We start from the raw sequence: 18445 nt of genomic DNA on the forward strand, positions 1-18445 counted from the left end.
GTGGATAGAGAGACACTATTTCCGCTGGTTGGGGATTCTAGGAGTAGGGGGCACAGTCTAAAAAATGAGAGCCAGGCCTTTCAGGAGCGAGATTAGAAAACATTTCTACACACAAAGGGTGGTAGAAATTTGGAACTCTTCCGCAAACGGCAATTGATGCTAGGTCAAATGCTAAATTTAAATCTGAGATAGATAGCTTTTTGGCAACCAAAGGTATTAAGGGATATGGGCCAAAGGCATGTATATGGAGTTAGATCACAGATCAGCCATGATCTTATCAAATGGCGAAGCAGGCTCGAGGGGCTGAATGGCCTACTCCTATTCCTATGTTGCTATGGGTGGAACAAGAAACCCTAATAGATTTCAACAATGAACTAGACGGGTTCTCAAACAAAATGGGATTCAGGATTAATTAGAAATGTGCCATGTGAATAGTGTGCATAGATGCACCGAAGAGCTTCCCTGCCTGAAGCTGTTACTATGTTATGTAAATATGCTCATCAGTTCAAGTCTAAAACAAGGTCTGATGTGAAGCCCTGCTGTTTTTGAAAAATGGAAGAAATTTCGCATGGAGGGACAGGATAGAGTGCTGCTAAAATAATTTACAGAAGGTTTTCTGTTAGTTATCCTGGGGTCTCAGAAACTCACCAGTTCCATGGCTAGTGAAGATGCTCAAGAATGTAAGGAGGCAAGACTCACCCTATGAGGGCAATCTAAAATACTGAAGCCAAAGATCTAGATTAAGGCAGCCAAAAACACCTCGAACAACTATATCGGCACAAGTTGAGGGTCCCTCGGATGATTCGGCTAGATCACAAATGTAAAAATCAGTGTCTTGGAATGAAGAGAGAATACCCCTGATAATTTCCTGGGCCCAAGTAACTGTGGTGATCCTCTCTCACATCCATTAAGTGGGCTTGTAAGAAGTGTCATTGTTGGGGAGGTACAGCTGGATTTGGTCCAGTCAAGAACAGGGGTCTCAGTGGTACATTGCCTAGAAGCTCTAAGCAAAACGTCAAAAAGGCTGATGCTGCAGAGCCTGTGTAGACCTACTGATAGAGCAACATGCCCCTTAGTGGCAAGCCTTGCCCTACAATGTCAGTCCAGAGGTTCCATTGGTAGCATCTGCAACCCTCCAACAGCTCTTCAACTTGCCTGTCAAAAAGCCTCACATCAAAAGGACATATTTAATACATTCACTACATCTTCAAGACCAGATGCTCTCCTAGTGATAAAGTCTTCAACTTAACATTGACTTCTTTTCCTTGGATCCAAAGACAACCTGGTGTGACTATATGGCACAGCTAATTTCCAAATGTATGCATATCAGGACCACCCCTTAAAAGTTATCAATGTTTGGGACTTGAGCAAAAGCAACTTTAGAATATCGCATTTGAGGGTGATTAGAGGAGGGCGGTGCTACAGAATGTATTTTACATGTACTTTGCATCTTTAACAGGCAAGAGATTTAAAGCTCAACTTCCAATTTTCCTTGAAGAGGCTTCTTGGGAAACTGCAGCCAACTGTGTCTTAAAAAAACATGCACTTAGAGAAAAGGAGACCAGCAGAAGATACTCACGTGCACAGGATTGACTGGTCTTCACGATCTGAAATTAAACAAATGAAACTCGTTAATTATTGTTGCATTATCTCCACCTTTATGCCTGCTGTTCTCCTATTGTCCTGAAATTGGCAACTCATGTTGACAATGCTGCCAGACACCCCAATCTCAAGGGCAATTAGGGATGGGCAATAAATGCCAGCCTCGCCAGCGATGCCCACATCCCATGAACGAATAAAAAAAGTCTTATATTGGAGTTGTCCAATGCAACCTTGTATAAGGTTTAAAACTGAATTATTGCCATCTGACAAAACAGTGCTCATCTCAGCTATGATGGTAAATAATTGCTGGAGCCCTTAAATACTTTTCAGAAGAAAATGGGATGAGTCTAGTTTCCCATCTTCATTAATCAACTGCCATTTCCTACTCAACTTCTCTTCCAAAATATACATATAAAAGAAAGTTAATGGCTGAAAATTACACATTAAAAAAACCAAAACCTGCAGATTACCACTAAGGATAGCAGGATATGTTAAAAGTAATCGTTTTGCTGAACACCTCCGCTCAGTCCGCAAGCATGACCCTGACCTTCCGGTCGCTTGCCATTTTAATTCTCTGTCCTACTCCAACTCGGACCTCTGCCTCCTACACAGTTCCATTGAAGCTCAACAGAAGCTCGAGAAACGGCACCTTATCTTTCGATTAGACACTTTACAACCTTCCGGACTCAACACCGATTTCAATAACTTTGTATCGTAACCACTTCTCCCATTTTTTTGGCGAGCAGGTGCTGGTAATGGTTCTGCAGTTGCCATTTCCAGCTCTAGACCCATATTTTGTTTCTTTGCTTGTCCCATTACCACCCTCCTTGAATCATCAGGAGTAGACCTTACAACGGACAGTTTGTCCAGGCAATTGGTAAATCAGACTAAAACAGCATTGCCCAAACCAAACATTAAAAGCACTGCTCGTTTTGCCAGTAATGAGAAGGAACATTAGTTTGGGCATTTAAAAAAACCTGTATCGATAGAAATAAAGATTAAATTTTCTATGACATGGCTTCTGGAATCACATTGCTCTCTATGATGCTAATGAGGCGGTGCACATTACTTCTTCCAGAGTTTGAGCTCGTCTGAAGCTTTAGACAATAATCTGCAGTTTGTCTGCTCAGACGAATCTAATAATTCTACATCAGAGGAAAAAAACACAACTTCACAGGTGTACTTCAACGGCTTGCAATCATTCACAGTCCAGTCTGTGGTTATAGACTGTGTTTAAACCTGCACTAATCTGAACACAATTATCATTCTGGCCCTAGCTATTGTGTTAATACAGTCCTACATTGGAATATTACTACTAGGATATACAGAGTCACTGCATTCAATCTTTTGAAATTCTAAACCGACTCAGAATTGCCAGAGAGTCGTTATCATGCTTAGGGAAAAAGCAGTCACAGAAAACTCCACTGTAATACAAAATGATCTTCATCCCCCACCTTAGTGTTAATAAGATTCAGGCATAAAGTAACCAGGTGGTGGGATACCAAGCATAGATTTTGAAATTGCACAGCCAGGTACTTTATAACCAGGAATGCAGAAATCTTATCAAGGAAACATGAAGTCTTAAAAGTCAGCCTTCCTATAATTATGAAACATGCATGGTTATACTCGTTTTGATGCAAGTTAATTTACCTGAACCACAGAAGCCAAATTTTGATTTTAAAAATTCTTTTAAATACATTCTTATACTATTAGCATAACCACAAATTCTATATCTGCATGTATCAATAATTTACCTTTCCACTGGACAGCAATGCAGAGTTCAGTTGACCTTCAGTGCTTTATAGTCCCATGAGGGTCCAGATTTCCTATCACTGAAGTATAGGTAACATACCAATTGTCGCTACTGGCACTATGTTCTACCAATCAATTTACACACTTCACATGAATTTGTCAACAAGCAGCAACAGGTAGCACATGATCTACTCAGCCTTATGAGGCAATAAATACATTTGTCATGCCCAGCAGCTATGACAACATCAATAAAGAAATATGCTCTTGATCTGACTAATGTTTTCTGCAAGAACTATCTTTTTCAACTACAATAGAAGTCATTTGGCAACTTGAAATTTTGTGGCATCAATTAAGCTGACATATACGGTTAACAATAAATTATGATTGCAGTGTGGTTGACAGCAAAAAAGGTGATAGTGGAGCCCACAGTTCTGAAGCCCAAAGTTACCAAGTTTAATGTGTTCATGAGTTCTGTAAAGACCTAAAAACACAAGCCTATATGTATCCACACCAATTCATTTCCCATTACATGAACTTCCATTCCCAACACTTTAGATCCCAGTTTAGTCATTCCCCAAGTATTTTTGTATTTTGATTCTCACCATCTCTTTAAAAAAAAAAACACCCATGGACGAATAGCCATTTTTAAATGCTCCACGTCCTCTGGCCCTAATAGCCTAGGTTTCACGCAACCAGAGGAAGCTAAAACCTATGGATTTTGTTTGATTGGAAGCCAGAAAGACTAACTTTTCTCTGGGTACACAGAGCCTACCGCCAATCTAACTTCGCCTAGTAAAAAAAGCATACTGGCAGCACGATTCTGGCATGCCCTTTTTGATGATGCCATGACTTCTAAAATCCCATCCTGTACAAGTTTTGTACATAATAATGTCACTAAGTGATGATGTAATGATGCAATTACACCTCACCATGGGCAATTTGTCACCATCACTTTACAGGTCTTAGGAGAACAGCCTACAATGTAAAAAGTCATGTATAAAGTACACAGATCTGTCCATGGATGCCATTGGTACACAAGGCTGAATCACCAGAAGGCATCTTGAAGCAATGCATGAAAAAACTTTTCACCCAAACAAGTGTTCCCCCACTTCCTACCTCAGTCACGCTGGCCAACTCCTATCCCCGCCACACGAACTCAACAGAAAAAGGTGGCAAGTTTGGATTACAACCTGGGTCTGTTAAGATTGCACTCTATGAATGATTAATTAATTTTAAAATGGATGTCCAAACCACTTTTTAAAATGTAACTTCACTTGCAGATGTGCTTGTAGTTCACCACAAAGTTGTGTATCACAAGGTGGTACAAGTTGACTCCCAAGTTCATCTGAGCTAAGCACAGAATTTAAAACTACTTCCCTTCTTTCCCCAGTCAGGCATAAAATGTGCATAATTAGGACTTGAGCATCAGGTGCCTACAATTTTAGTAACTGCTCTTTTAAGCATAACTTAGATTCAATTGTAACAGTGGTTTGATTAACCAGAGGTACAGGCATCGCCAATAGGTTTAAACATCCTGACCTATTATATAGCTGACAAACTAGTTATACGCTTCATTCACATTAATACCTCCTATTCAACCAAAGCATCAGATAGCTTTGAAACTTTATTCAACACCTCAGAAACTAACACTTATAATTCTTAACAATTAACATAGTTAAGGTATAAGATATCAGCTTTTCTGAAGTCAATTTGTACAGCTCTGTATTTAAACTCTGATCCATTCATTCCTTTCACCCTCCCCAATGTTAAAATATAAAGTTGTATAAAATTTTAATGCCGACAATCTACAAACTATTTTCCAGAAGTTACATGACAAAAGAGATTTAACAATGGGAGAAAGGCCACATCCATAATTGAAGAACTCATGCTTTCACATGCTTCCCCATTGGGGAGGAGAGGGGGTACAGCCAAGAGGAATACAGAAGTCATCCAAGACCACCTCCAAAAAGCATGTTTCAGAGCTATATTGACAGAGGAATAGAAGTAGGTAGCCTGCTTAACAGGGGAATAGCCGAAAATAAAAACAAACATCTTAATAGGGAACTTCCAGTCACTTGAGGGAAAGAAAAATACTTTCAAATGTAAACAGTTCCTCTTTGCTCACCTCCCAAGAGAATGTTTCAACATGTGCAGAACCAATGACGGCCTCAGGAGACCCACCATGTTGGGTCGCCTGCAGTTCAGTTGACAAATCTTTTGCTAGTTGACATTCATTCTTCTGACTGCTAGTCCTGGACTTCAATACGTCAAAGTCTCATGTCAGGATCAAAGGTACAAAATAGAAGTATTCTGTCTTCCCCACCCACCTCCCTTTAATAAAAATTGGAAGCGAAGGTGAAAAGGAGCATCAAGAGCTCAATCTCAAAGTGAAATGAAGGTTGGGAGAAAAAAGTTTTGATAAAACATAACTGTCAGGTCACTAAAACTGGCCTTAGTATCCCTGGGTGGGGGAGGAAAATCAAAAGTGCCCATTCCTGATTGCTATCCAACAATCCTTGCTAGTGTGCAGTCTGTGTGTGAACATAATCTAACAACAAGACAACATTTTCAGGAGGGGTTGGTAGTTGGTAGTTGGGGATAGCAGAAAATTGGTGAGAATTAAAGAAGAATAGCAAACAAAAACTATGCAGAGTACTCCAGACTAGTAAGAACATAGTTTTGGAACACAGTGGAACAAAAAATGACAGAAGCATCTGGATTAAACAACTTTAAGAAAAATACATTGCTTAAAACAATGTTATCAAGCTACCCAAAGAAAGCAATGTGAAAAGTATCTGAAACTGATGCAAGATTTTTGGCGCTGCTATTTAATAAAAATAGAGCAATCAGGGAGGGGACAGGAAATTAATATTTAAACCTGATTTTACTGCAGACTGACAAAGGAAACTCAGTCCACTTTTTTGTTTTCTTAAAAGGAAGGAGGAAGGTGACAATTATGTCACTCCTGTGGAAACTGATGACATTACTTGAACAAATACTGAAAGCAAGATAGTCACGGATGTCTGACTCATTCAAATCCAAGTCAGATTGATCAGTTAATTTGAGTATTAAACACCCATTATAATTAACCAGATATTATGCGAGATACAAAAGCTTTCATTTTATATAGACTATGCACAGCAGTATCTTATTTTCTCCCTATGTTCCTTTTGGTGAGGGGGACAGAGGAACACAAGTAGGCCATTCAGCCCCTTGAGCATATTCCACCATTCAATTAGATCATCGCTGTTCTGTATCTCTACTCCATTTCCCCGCCTTTGTTCCATTTCCCTTGATACCCTCACCCAACAAAAATCTATCAATCTCAGTCTTGAAACAAAAATTGCAATTATACAAAAATTGAACCAATGACTTACTGAACTACTGAGCAGTGTTGACACAAATGAGTAGGGTTTTATAATCAATCCTGCATCAGATTATACTTAACAAATGGAAAACAGGCAGTCACCATATGCAAGAAGAAAAGACCGGTTAATGTGCCAGGTTTCATCAGAACTGAAGATTTAGGGTATAGATCCAAGAAGTTACCCTGTAATTTCTTTACAGATGCTGATTGGGATGCTGTGTATTCCTTGTATTTACAGACTTCGCCCCCCCTCATTTGTATTGTTTAAGAGAAAGTTTACTTCCTTGTAGAGACTTCATCCTCCCTCTTTCATGCACTTCAAGTGAGATTAAACTTCTGATCAGAGCAAAATAGCTTTAACATTCACTAACTCCCAATTCATCAGCTGCATGCTAAAGTGAAAGTAAAATAACCATTCATGACATGTTCGCGACCATTTGCCAATGACTGTGCATTACTTGCCCACATCTCAAGGGTGTCCAATTGCTATCCAACTGCTTGGCTTGGGCAGCACAGTGTTTTGGCCTTTTGATCAACTTAAAAGAAGTTATAGTCCTGCCCAGACCTGGTCATTCAGACACATCCCTTGTGGTTACAATCAATAGTTTACCACTCGCCATCACTGAAACTACCTCGGTAGTGTTCTCTCGCAGAACAGCACAATCAACTACGACATCGTTCACCAGCTTGCCAGGAGTTTGCCAAAGGCGGAGCTGGTCAAGTGGAGACTCACGGGAATGAGGGGTTAGTCTGCCAACAAAAGTTGCTATATACCAAGTTGCTGTCCTCAAAGCCATATGATATGAACCGGAGTCATGGATCTGCTGCCGCCATCACATCAAGCGACTTAACCATTTCCACTTACACTGTCACGGGCATGAAGTGGCAGGGGGCCTAACACTGCTGTCCTCGAGCGCTGCAGTATAACTGGAATGGAGGCCACGATCAAAAAGATCCAGTTGCGTTAGTCTGGACACATCATTCACATGCCTGATTATAGAATTCCCAAAGCCGCCTAACATAAGAACATAAGAAATAGGAGCAGGAGTAGGCCAATCGGCCCTTCGAGCCTGCTCCGCCATTTAATAAGATCATGGCTGATCTGATCCTAACCTCAAATCTAAATTTATTTCCACTTTCCTGCCCGCTCCCTGTAACAGCCAGCTGCAGTCTGCATATTGCAACAGAGGTGGGCAGATGAAATGCTTTAAAAGGCACATTAATGGCCACCTTAAGGTCTTGCAATATTAACCTCGACATCTGGTAAGACTCTGCTACTGACAGATCACAATGGTGTCACATCAGCTAGGCCGATTTGAATGAACTTGAGGCTGTGAGATCCGGCTGCCAAGTGCCTGATCTGGTTTTCAATGCGATATGTGCGTCCAAAATTGGACTCTCCTCCCAACAACTGAGACTCATCTGTCAATTTGACAGGAGACCCCATCAGACAGAATGGGAGAATATCTATCAACTGGCCCAATAGCTCTCAAAACCACTTTAAACCACCAATAATTTTACTAGCTAACATGGAAAACAACATCCACTACTGTGCACCAAATGCTTCCACTGACCAGTTTACCCAGCCTACCTTATGAAGTATTGCAGAAAAAAAATGCACGTATAAAAGCAACAATTACTCATTTCATCCCCACTTGTTTAATCAGCCAGTGGAACAGCAGTCAAGGCGAATAGAGGAAAACTGCTGTACAGGCAGGTTAGCACTGCTAAACATGAACAGCGGAGATGTCATTTCTTTTTAATTGATACTTGGCTCCATTTTCATTTTGGCATGGCTCAGTGTGTTACACAGTAATTGAAACCCTTAACCAATGAGCAGCATATTGGTGCTCCAATGTATTGCTACAAGGTGCATGTACCAGTTTCACACAAGTTTCTCATCTTGGCCATGTCACCACAGCAGGGCAGCAAGTTTCAGCAAGATGCTTCTCTGGTGACTAATGATACAGCATTAGCCACTGAAGCAACACAGAATTCATTGGGCTACAATTAATTTCCAGAGTAGGTTTTTATGTTGAAGTTCCTAAGATATCGACTGTCGTTGTATGTGGGAACCTACTAGTAATCCATTGTTGCACTTGTATAGTGTCTGCTACAGCACTGCATCAGAGACAGCTACCATGGCACAGAAATCATTTTACAATCAAAATGCGTACTTTAACAATTTGAGCACCTACATTATTAAAACTGTCTTCACAATACATGAAACACCTCGGGTCATCCGTTCCAGGTTATTATCGACTGACTGGTATTTTTGCAATAGTGAAAAGAAAGTTATTACAACTTTTAGCACCGTATTTGTCACAAGGCACACTGCAGTCTTAATCAGTTAAGTACTCAAAAAACTGATCAATTGCTCAAAGAGTGCCCCTTTTGTTAACGGCATTGCCATATACCGCAGCTCAGATTACATATCATTCACATTCTGCTTTTTATAGCAAGAAATCACTCTCATGGAATTATATCTTTCAACTTTCTGGCCTCAAAATAATTAGCATAATGCAGATTAAACCAGAGTCAAATCTGCAAGCATGGCTGCTTGTGTCCAAGAATCTATAGCACAGCACATCATTTTAACACCTGGCCATCAGTTTAAAATAAGATAGTGTGACTTATTAAAAAACGACATAAAATCACAATATCCAAAACAAAAGTTCTCCTATTGTGAAATAAAAACAGAAAACAGTTCTCCTGTTGTAGTTACTTTAGAATTGTGTTCTGACTGAAGACCAACACAGGCCTTTCTACGGGAAAAGAAAGCTACATTTCCGGGTAAAGTGGAGGAGTTAATGACATCTTTAGAACAAGATCACCACACCATTACCAGATCTTGTAGCAACATCCCTGGACTAGTGGAGTTCTGTGACTGCCAGCTCCCAATGTACAGTTCTTGCACAGCCAGCAGCAATCCTAAGGTAAACTTGCTGGATTCAACAAGATTGGTCACCAGGTAGAAAACTGTCCTCTGACTTGTAACCCAATGACAGCTGGTTAAAGCTAATTTAATACTGGGCTTGGCAGCTGCACAAGACCCACTGAGCCTAATATAAAAGCCGTTTTAACCCGTGCGCTATTGAGCCACAGGACCCATATCCAGGGGCTATTTCAAGCAAAAGACTTTGTAGGAGTGCCTGAAAACAAACAAAATCATACTTTCTCCCCCCACCTGCTCCAACCACCTCAACAATTTCAGCAGCTTCTTTCCAACCACAGCTTTGGAATTGTTTCAAGAGCTATGCAACCTGTCAAGACACTCGGCAAAATTCAGCCTTCATCCGCCTACAACTCCAATTAAGTGCTCTGACTTGCACTTGCAATTTGTGTTTTACAGAAAGTTCTCTCTACTGCAGTAGCTATAGTCAATGGAATCAGCGCACTGGAGAGCTGCCTTCTTCCCTTTCAAAAGGACTAACAATTTCACGAATAAGTTAGCTTTCATTTCAGAAGTGTAAAGTTAAGAAAGTTGACTTGGCAATTTGGAATTTTCTTGCTATGAAGATGTATTTATATTAACTCCCTGTCTTTGAAGAGCTGCACTCAAATTGCTCCATAAGGCAGGTAGTAAGGCCCTGCTGAGACCCCCCCACCTCTCACCCCTGCAACTAGGAACAATTTCACCCAAATGTACATTGTGGAACACGGAGGTGAAACTTTTAACAAAAGCTCCATCATTTTTAGTACTTGCTAACAGATTTATCAACCTTAAAAAAAACTGCTGAAATGTGAAGGTTAGCAGAAGACTCAAATTTGGATCTGGCTATTCCTGAACTCTCTGCTTGAGCGGCAAGCTGGGGTCCTGGATCATAGTTATTTTGTGTGTAAATTCATTAAGATTTATTGATTTAACATATTATACAATTAAAGACTAGAAAACAGTGTTTACTTTGTTGGAAAAGAGAGACCTTAATGGTCACCTTATAGATCCACAATTGAGTGTATAAAACTATTGATTCTTTGCAAGTTGGGGCATTTACATCTAGGAACGGAGCTAATGGAGGGAGAAACACGAATCTGCTGTCAGCTGCATTCTTCTGGTGCGAAAATACCTTAAAAGTGATCCTCAAAAAGTCTCTAGAAGATTGTTACTACACTGTAAAACGATCCAGTATTAGTAAACATAGCTCACTTAATACAAGCCCTGACAAAGCTGACACATGGAAGCAGCACATTCTTGATTTAGTGAGCACAGGTTTTAACATGCATTGGGCTCTCTTGTACAAGAGATTTCGTCCCTGTTTAACTCTATTTTTAACCTTTTCAAAATGAAGGTTCTGACAGCTTTAAAACAAGTTGTTTGTAAAATGCATCTCAGTTTCCAACACTGATGATCGATTTTATGTTCTAGAAATCAAATGCAATAAGGCAGATCCATAATCTGATTCTTGCTCAAATATCTGAGCATCTCACTGCTTGGTGAAACAGACCCTATTTGCACACCATCTCAGTTCATTCTATAATATTTAAATCACTGAATACATTTGGTTAGGAGTGCAAGAAGTTGGATTAAGATTTTCAAACTGATATTTTTTAAGCTAGCAGAAAGTAAAATGAGCCAAACAAGTTAAGAAGTTTTATAACACTAAAAAAAAAAATAGAAAACAATACACTTCTCTGAACTTTCTATAATTCTCACCTGGAATTCACTGAAACTGTTTGACATTTAACTTTTTCAGTAGACACAATCAAGCCAGAGAACAAATGACCAAGTTACCTAGATTGTAAGTATGCGGTAGAAACTTACTTTAAAAATTACATTTGCCTAAATTTTAAAAACTCGGTCCATTCCAAAAAGTCCATTTCACGGCCGAAGATTTTTTAAAAAAAGAAACAACTCCATTACACCTGTCGTATTTATGTCACCCACTGACTGTTAACATGTCCTTTTTAACCTATACACCTCGGCAAACTTGCTTCATTCAGAGTCTACCTGGCAATGTATATTGACTGAACTGCAATTCAGTTGCTATTTTCCCCTACATTTGTTTGTAAGAATGACAAGAGAATGCTATTAGGGAGGCAGTGTTATCTCCAGATACGTGCAAATTAAAATAAAATTATTGGCTTATATGGGTTTTTTTTCTGCTTGGAAGTGCTTAGCTTCTACTTGCTGTGCTTTCTCTTGCAGTGTCATGAGCGTGTGCCTGTCACAGCCAGGTGTGGCAGGTTTAGCATAGCTGAATTACAGCATCCTTTTAATGGCCTGTGAAACGATGAAGTGTTGGATCCATTTCATTCCAGACCATTGATAAAGCCATCAGTGGAAATTAGACACTTCTGTACAAGGAGAAAGTATTGTTCGAGCCACGCTCATAACACTGCAAGAGAAAGACATGCCAGATCATCGACAGACAGACACCACCCACCAGGTACATGGTTCATACTCCTGTGACTCGGCCAACGTTGTCTACCTCATACGTTGCAGGAAAGGATGCCCCGGAGCATGGTACATTGGCGAGACCATGCAGACACTGCGACAACGGATGAACGGACACCGCGCAACAATCGCCAGACAGGAGGGTTCCCTCCCAGTCGGGGAACACTTCAGCAGTCAAGGACATTCAGCCACCGATCTTCGGGTAAGCGTTCTCCAAGGCGGCCTTCGAGACACACGACAACGCAAAATCGTCGAGCAGAAGTTGATAGCCAAGTTCCGCACCCATGAGGACGGCCTCAACCGGGATCTTGGGTGCATGTCACGCTACACGTAACCCCACCAGCGAAAAAAAGTTATCTGTTTTTAACACAACGGGTCATTCTCTGTCTTTCTCTTCCTTTCGGATGTTTCTCTCTCTCTCTCTCTCTGTCTGTCTGTCTTTTGTTATGGCCATTTGTGTATTCGGTGGTCCTGTAGGTAACATCACACTGTCTGAACACTTCGATTGCCTTGACAACGGGCAGTTGGAAAGATTATCTGTAATCACCAGGTATTGTTCTCTGAATATAAATGCGGTAACTTTCCATGGAATCCCACACTTGCTCACCTGACGAAGGAGAAAGCTTGTGATTTTCAAATAAAACAGTTGGACTATAACCTGGTGTTGTAAGATTCCTTACATTTGTCAACCCCAGTCCATCACCGGCATCTCCACATCAAGGAATATCAATACCACATTGCCAGCATTTTCTTGTGATGTATGGCAATTTAAAATATTATACTGGTCCAGACAATTCCAATGGCAACTCCACCCCTCCCCTCCACTGCCAAAAAAACTCATTTAGTGGAATATTAAATTCTTCATGCAAGATTTCAACAATACAGTTCCATAGATAACCAAGAGAAAACAAGTTCAAAACTTTTAATCCAGGCAAGATCTTTTTGAAGTTACTGACCAACGATATATATTTGACATCCCTGGACCGCAGCAATGGGTCATAGTGTCCTAGCAAGTTTTCCATATGCGTATTGCTGGGTGGATAAAGAAAACCAACTAGAAAGTTTCACAAAAATACCTTTTACACAGTCACCTGGAGTGTATTTCACACTAATTCTAAAATAGCAGTTTTAAAACTTGCCGAAAAAGTTACCATTAAAAGATGTACTCAACAATACATCTCATACTGCAAAGTATTCTGTTAATTCATTACAAGGGTAAAAGGCAATGCCCAGCAACCTTATGTTTTATTCGGATTTCAATGCATCATGGGAGACAAATTCCAGACCATTTACTGGAGGAGAAGAGGTGGCCAAGTGATTCAGTGATGGATTATTAATCCATTGTGCTATGTTCATCTGGATTCGAATCCATCCTCCGAGCTTTTTTTTTTAATCCAGAAAGTAGTGAGAATGTGGAACTTGCTACCACATGGAGTGTTTGATGTGAATAGCATAGGTGCATTTAAGGGAAAGCTAGATAAGTACGAGGAAGAAAGGGATAGAAGGGTATGTTGATAGCGTTAGATGAAGTAGGCTGAGGAGGCTCGTGTGAAGCATGAACACTGGCATAGACCTGTTGGGCCCAAAGGCCTGTTTCTATGCTGTAAAATCCTATGTAATTCTATGTTTTTATCAAAATTGGTTCATGGGATGTGGGCGTCGCTGGCAAGGTCAGCATTTATTGCCCATCCCTAATTGCCATTGAGGTGGTGATGAGCCGCCGCCTTGAACCGCTGCAGTCCGTGTGGTGAAGGTTCTCCCACAGTGCGGTTAGGAAGGGAGTTCCAGGATTTTGACCCAGCGACGATGAAGAAACAGCGATATATTTCCAAGTCGGGATGGTGTGCGACTAGGAGGGGAACATGCAGGTGGTGTTGTTCCCATGTGCCTGCTGCCCTTGTCCTTCTAGGTGGTAGAGGTCGCGGGTTTGGGAGGTACTCTCGAAGAAGCCTTGGCGAGTTGCTGCAGTGCATCCTGTGGATGGTACACACTGCAGCCACGGTAGAGGGAGTGAATGTTTAGGTTGGTGGATGGGGTGCCAATCAAGCGGACTGCTTTGTCCTGGATGGTGTCGAGCTTCTTGAGTGTTGTTGAGGCTGCACTCATCCAGGCAAGTGGAGATTATTCCATCACACTCCTGACTTGTGCCTTGTAGCTGGTGGAAAGGCTTTGGGGAGTCAGGTGGTGAGTCACTCGCCGCAGAATACCCAGCCTCTGACCTGCTCTTGTAGCCACAGTATTTATGTGGCTGGTCCAGATATGTTTCTAGTCAATGGTGAACCCCAGGATGTTGATGGTGGGGGATTCAGTGATGCTAATGCCGTTGTACGTCAAGGGGAGGTGGTCAGATTCTCTCTTGTTGGAGATGGTCATTGCCTGGCACTTAAGTAGTGAGTAACATTCGCGCCAGAAATCAGCCCAAGCCTGGATGTTGTCCAGGTCTTGCTGCATGTGGGCACGGACCACTTCATTATCTGAGGGGTTGTTAATGGAACTGAACACTGTGCAATCATCAGCGAACATCTCCATTTCAGACCTTATGATGGAGGGAAGGTCATTGATGAAGCAGCTGAAGATGGTTGGGCCAAGGACACTGCCCTGAGGAACTCCTGCAGCAATATCCTGGGGCTGAGATGATTGGCCTCCAACAACCACTACCATCTTCCTTTGTGCGAGGTATGACTTCAGCCACTGGACAGTTTTCCCCCTCATTACCATTAACTTCAATTTTATGAGGGCTCCTTGGTGCCACACTCGGTCAAATGCTGCCTTGATGTCAAGGGCAGTTACTCTCACCTCACCTCTGGAATTCAGCTCTTTTGTCCATGTAACGAGGTCTGGAGCCGAATGGTCCTGGCAGAATCCAAACTGAGCATCGGTGGGCAGGTTATTGGTGAGTACGTGCTGCTTGATAGCACTGTCGACGACACCTTCCATCACTTTGCTGATCATTGAGAGTAGACTGAATGGGCGGTCATTGGCCGGATTGGATTTGTCTTGCTTTTTGTGGACAGGACATACTTGGGCAATTTTCCACATCGTCGGGAAGATGCCAGTGTTGTAGCTGTACTGGAACATTTGGCTAGAGGCGCAACTAGTTCTGGAGCACAAGTTTTCAGCACTACAGCTGGGATATTGTCGGGGCCCATAGCCTTTGTTGTATCCAGTGCACTCAGCTGTTTTTTGATATCACGTGGAGTGAATTGAATTGGCTGAAGACTGGCTTCTGTGATGGTGGGGATATCGGGAGGAGGCCAAGATGGATCATCCACTCGGCACTTCTGGCTGAAGATGGTTGCAAACGCTTCAGCCTCATCTTTTGCACTCACGTTCTGGACACTGCTTCTGCTGTTCAGCACGCATGTAGTCCTATGTTATAGCTTCACCAGGTTGGCACCTCATTTTTAGGTAGGCCTGGTGCTGCTCTTCTACATTCCTCATTGAACCAGGGTTGATACCCTGGCTTGTTGGTAATGGTAGAGTGAGGAATATGCCGGACCACGAGGTGACAGATTGTGCTGGAATACAAATCTGCTGCTGCTGATGGCCCACAGCGCCTCATGGATGCCCAGTTTTGAGCTGCTAGATCTGTTCTGAATCTATCCCATTTAGCACGGTGGCAGTGCCACACAACACGTTGGATGATGTCCTCAATGTGAAGACGGGACTTCGTCTCCACAAGGACTATGAAGTGGTCACTCCTACCAATACTGTCATGGACAGATGCATTTGCGACAGGTAGATTAGCGAGGACGAGGTCAAGTAGGTTTTTTCCCTCGTGTTGGTTCGCTCACCACCTGCCGCAGGCCCAGTCTGGCAGCTATGTCCTTCAGGACTCGGCCAGCTCGGTCAGTAGTGGTGCTACCGAGCCACTCTTGGTGATAGACATGGAAGTACCCCACCAAGAGTGCATTCTGTGCCCTTGCTACCCTCAGTGCTTCCTCCAAGTGGTGCTCAACATGGAGGAGGACTGATTCATCAGCAGAGGGAGGGTGGTAGGTGGTAATCAGCAGGAGGTTTCCTTGCCCATGTTTGACCTGATGCCATGAGATTTCATGGGGTCCGGAGTCAATGTTGAGGACTCCCAGGGCCACTCCGGCGGTGGGACAGGACTTACCCAGGGGTGGTGATGGAAAAGTCTGGGACGTTGGCTGAAAGGTCTGATTCAGAGTATGGCTATGTCATGCTGTTGCTTGACTAGTCTATGGGACACCTCTCCCAATTTTGGCACAAGTCCCCAGATGTTAGTGAGGAGGACTTTTCAGGGTCGACTGGGCTTGGTTTGCCTTTGTCATGTCCGGTGCCTAGTGATCTGATGCCAGGTGGTCCATCGGTTTTATTCTTGTGACTTTCTGTAGCGAGATTGTACAACTGAGTGGCTTGCTAGGCCATTTTAGAGGGCGATTATGAATCAACCACATTGCTGTGGGTCTGGAGTCACATATAGGCCAGCCCAGGTAAGGACGGCAGGTTTCCTTCCCTAAAGGACATTAGTGAACCAGATGGGTTTTTACGACAATCCAGTAGTTTCACGGCCACCATTACTGATACTTGTTTTTTTTATATTCCAGATTTTTTATTTAATTAATTGATTAATTTATTAGTCCAGGCCTCTGTATTACTAGTCCAGTAACATAACCACTATGCTACTGTACCCGATCAGGGTATAATACTCTGAACTTGCATGCAGATTTGTTACATAGTACTTCACTCAAGTGCAAACTTAAAGGTTGACCAGTTCATACTATGTTCAAAGACAGTTACTGACAAAGGTTCCAGAACAAGGCTGAACACTGCCACAAGTTAACTTCAAAAAAACTCACTGAAATTGGTTCTTGCAAAAAAATAAATGTTTAGAAGAGAGCTTTTAAAACATACTGTGTGCCTAAAGGACTGATTTGTCTTTGAGACATCACTGGTCCCTAGTTTAAAGAAGTACTGGCCTGTCAGCACACAAAAACCAAAATGTACTTCTGAATCTTTGAAGCAGTTTGTAAATACCAACAAACAGCTTACATAGGAACTTGTGTTTGGAATAGAATCCATTTATTGTTTCATTAGGCCAAAGATGCTGCAGTTATTGGGTTTCCGAGCACAACGAACTTAGACTAACAAACCAGGTTGACATTCATCTTTGCAATTGCCTTAAAAAGGTCTGATTGATCGTATCTATCCTGACTGAACGTAACAAAGGCCAATTTTACATTTGTTATGTGGATAAAGCTAATTGAATGTGCTGAAAGATGACAATCACAGATTGGTATAGCATCCTGGCATAACACTACAGTATTCCTGATTGATAGAATATAGCATTTTACCTGTATAACCCTTAAATTTGCTTATGTCAGCCAAATTCTCCAAGAAAGAAAAACATTCATGCTGCTACACCAATTGTTGAAGCAATATACTCTGGGGTATTCCAAGTGGCAATGCCAAATCTGTTTTACAAAAATTCTAGTGACAATCCTGCCCCAAGTAGGTGAATACAGACAGGCATGTAACAATCCTGGAGACCAACTGTCAATGGATGAGGAACTTTCCACTAACAGACTTCTGTTTTGGATTACAAGGCGAGTATGAAGGTCATAGAGCAAGTGACATCAGCCATACAACATACAACACTAACCCTCAAGGTGATTAGAAAGTGGACATAAAACTAGCTCAGGTTCTTTTTGCTGACAACTGAGGAATCATATAAACAAATAGTTCAGTGCCTTCAAACAACAGAACAATTTTTTTTAGTACTTGGACATTCTGGTATTGCTTAAATGGCAGAACTTTGCAGTACTGCACAGAACGTATAGAAGTGTAGATTTCAACTTTACACTTGCCTGTACTACAGCGCACTTCCTGAATGCCGAGCCTTTACTGAAATTTAAATATTTTACACTTGTACAGTTTACAGTACCTTAACATTAGACTACTTGAAAAATCCTATGCACGAAACCTCCCTTTTGTATCGTACGGGCTGTGTTTTTTTAAATGCAGTAAATCATAGTAGGTACAGCACAAGAGGCAGCAATTCGGCCAATCATGCCTGTGCCGGCACTTTCAAAGCTATCCAATTAGTCCCATTCCCCTGCTCTTTCCTCATAGCCCTCCATGATTATATTTGTTCACTCAAAAGGTAGCGGAAATCTGGAACACTACCCCCACCGAAAAGGCCGTGGATGTTGGGGGGTCAATCTTATGAAATTCTCAAGACCAAGACAGATGGAGCTTGTGCGAAACACAAAATAGGAACATGAGGCCTTGAGCCTGTTCCGCCATTCAATGAGATCATGGCTGATCAGTATCCTAACTCCAATTACCCGCCTTGGTTCCATATC

General features: G+C 41.8%; 1 protein-coding gene across 2 annotated transcripts in view; it reads right to left on the reverse strand.

Moving 5' to 3' along the window:
- LOC137305751 (myosin-9-like) overlaps positions 1 to 18445 on the reverse strand; it is a 174565-nt gene that overhangs the window by 77173 nt on the left and 78947 nt on the right. For both annotated transcript variants that reach the window (XM_067974701.1, XM_067974700.1), the window contains exon 4: positions 1580 to 1607. In XM_067974701.1, coding sequence (XP_067830802.1) covers positions 1580 to 1607 — 28 coding nt within the window. The remainder of the gene's footprint in view (positions 1 to 1579; positions 1608 to 18445) is intronic.

This window comes from Heptranchias perlo, chromosome 40 (assembly GCF_035084215.1).
Source record: "Heptranchias perlo isolate sHepPer1 chromosome 40, sHepPer1.hap1, whole genome shotgun sequence".
Classification (NCBI taxonomy): Eukaryota; Metazoa; Chordata; class Chondrichthyes; order Hexanchiformes; family Hexanchidae; genus Heptranchias; species Heptranchias perlo.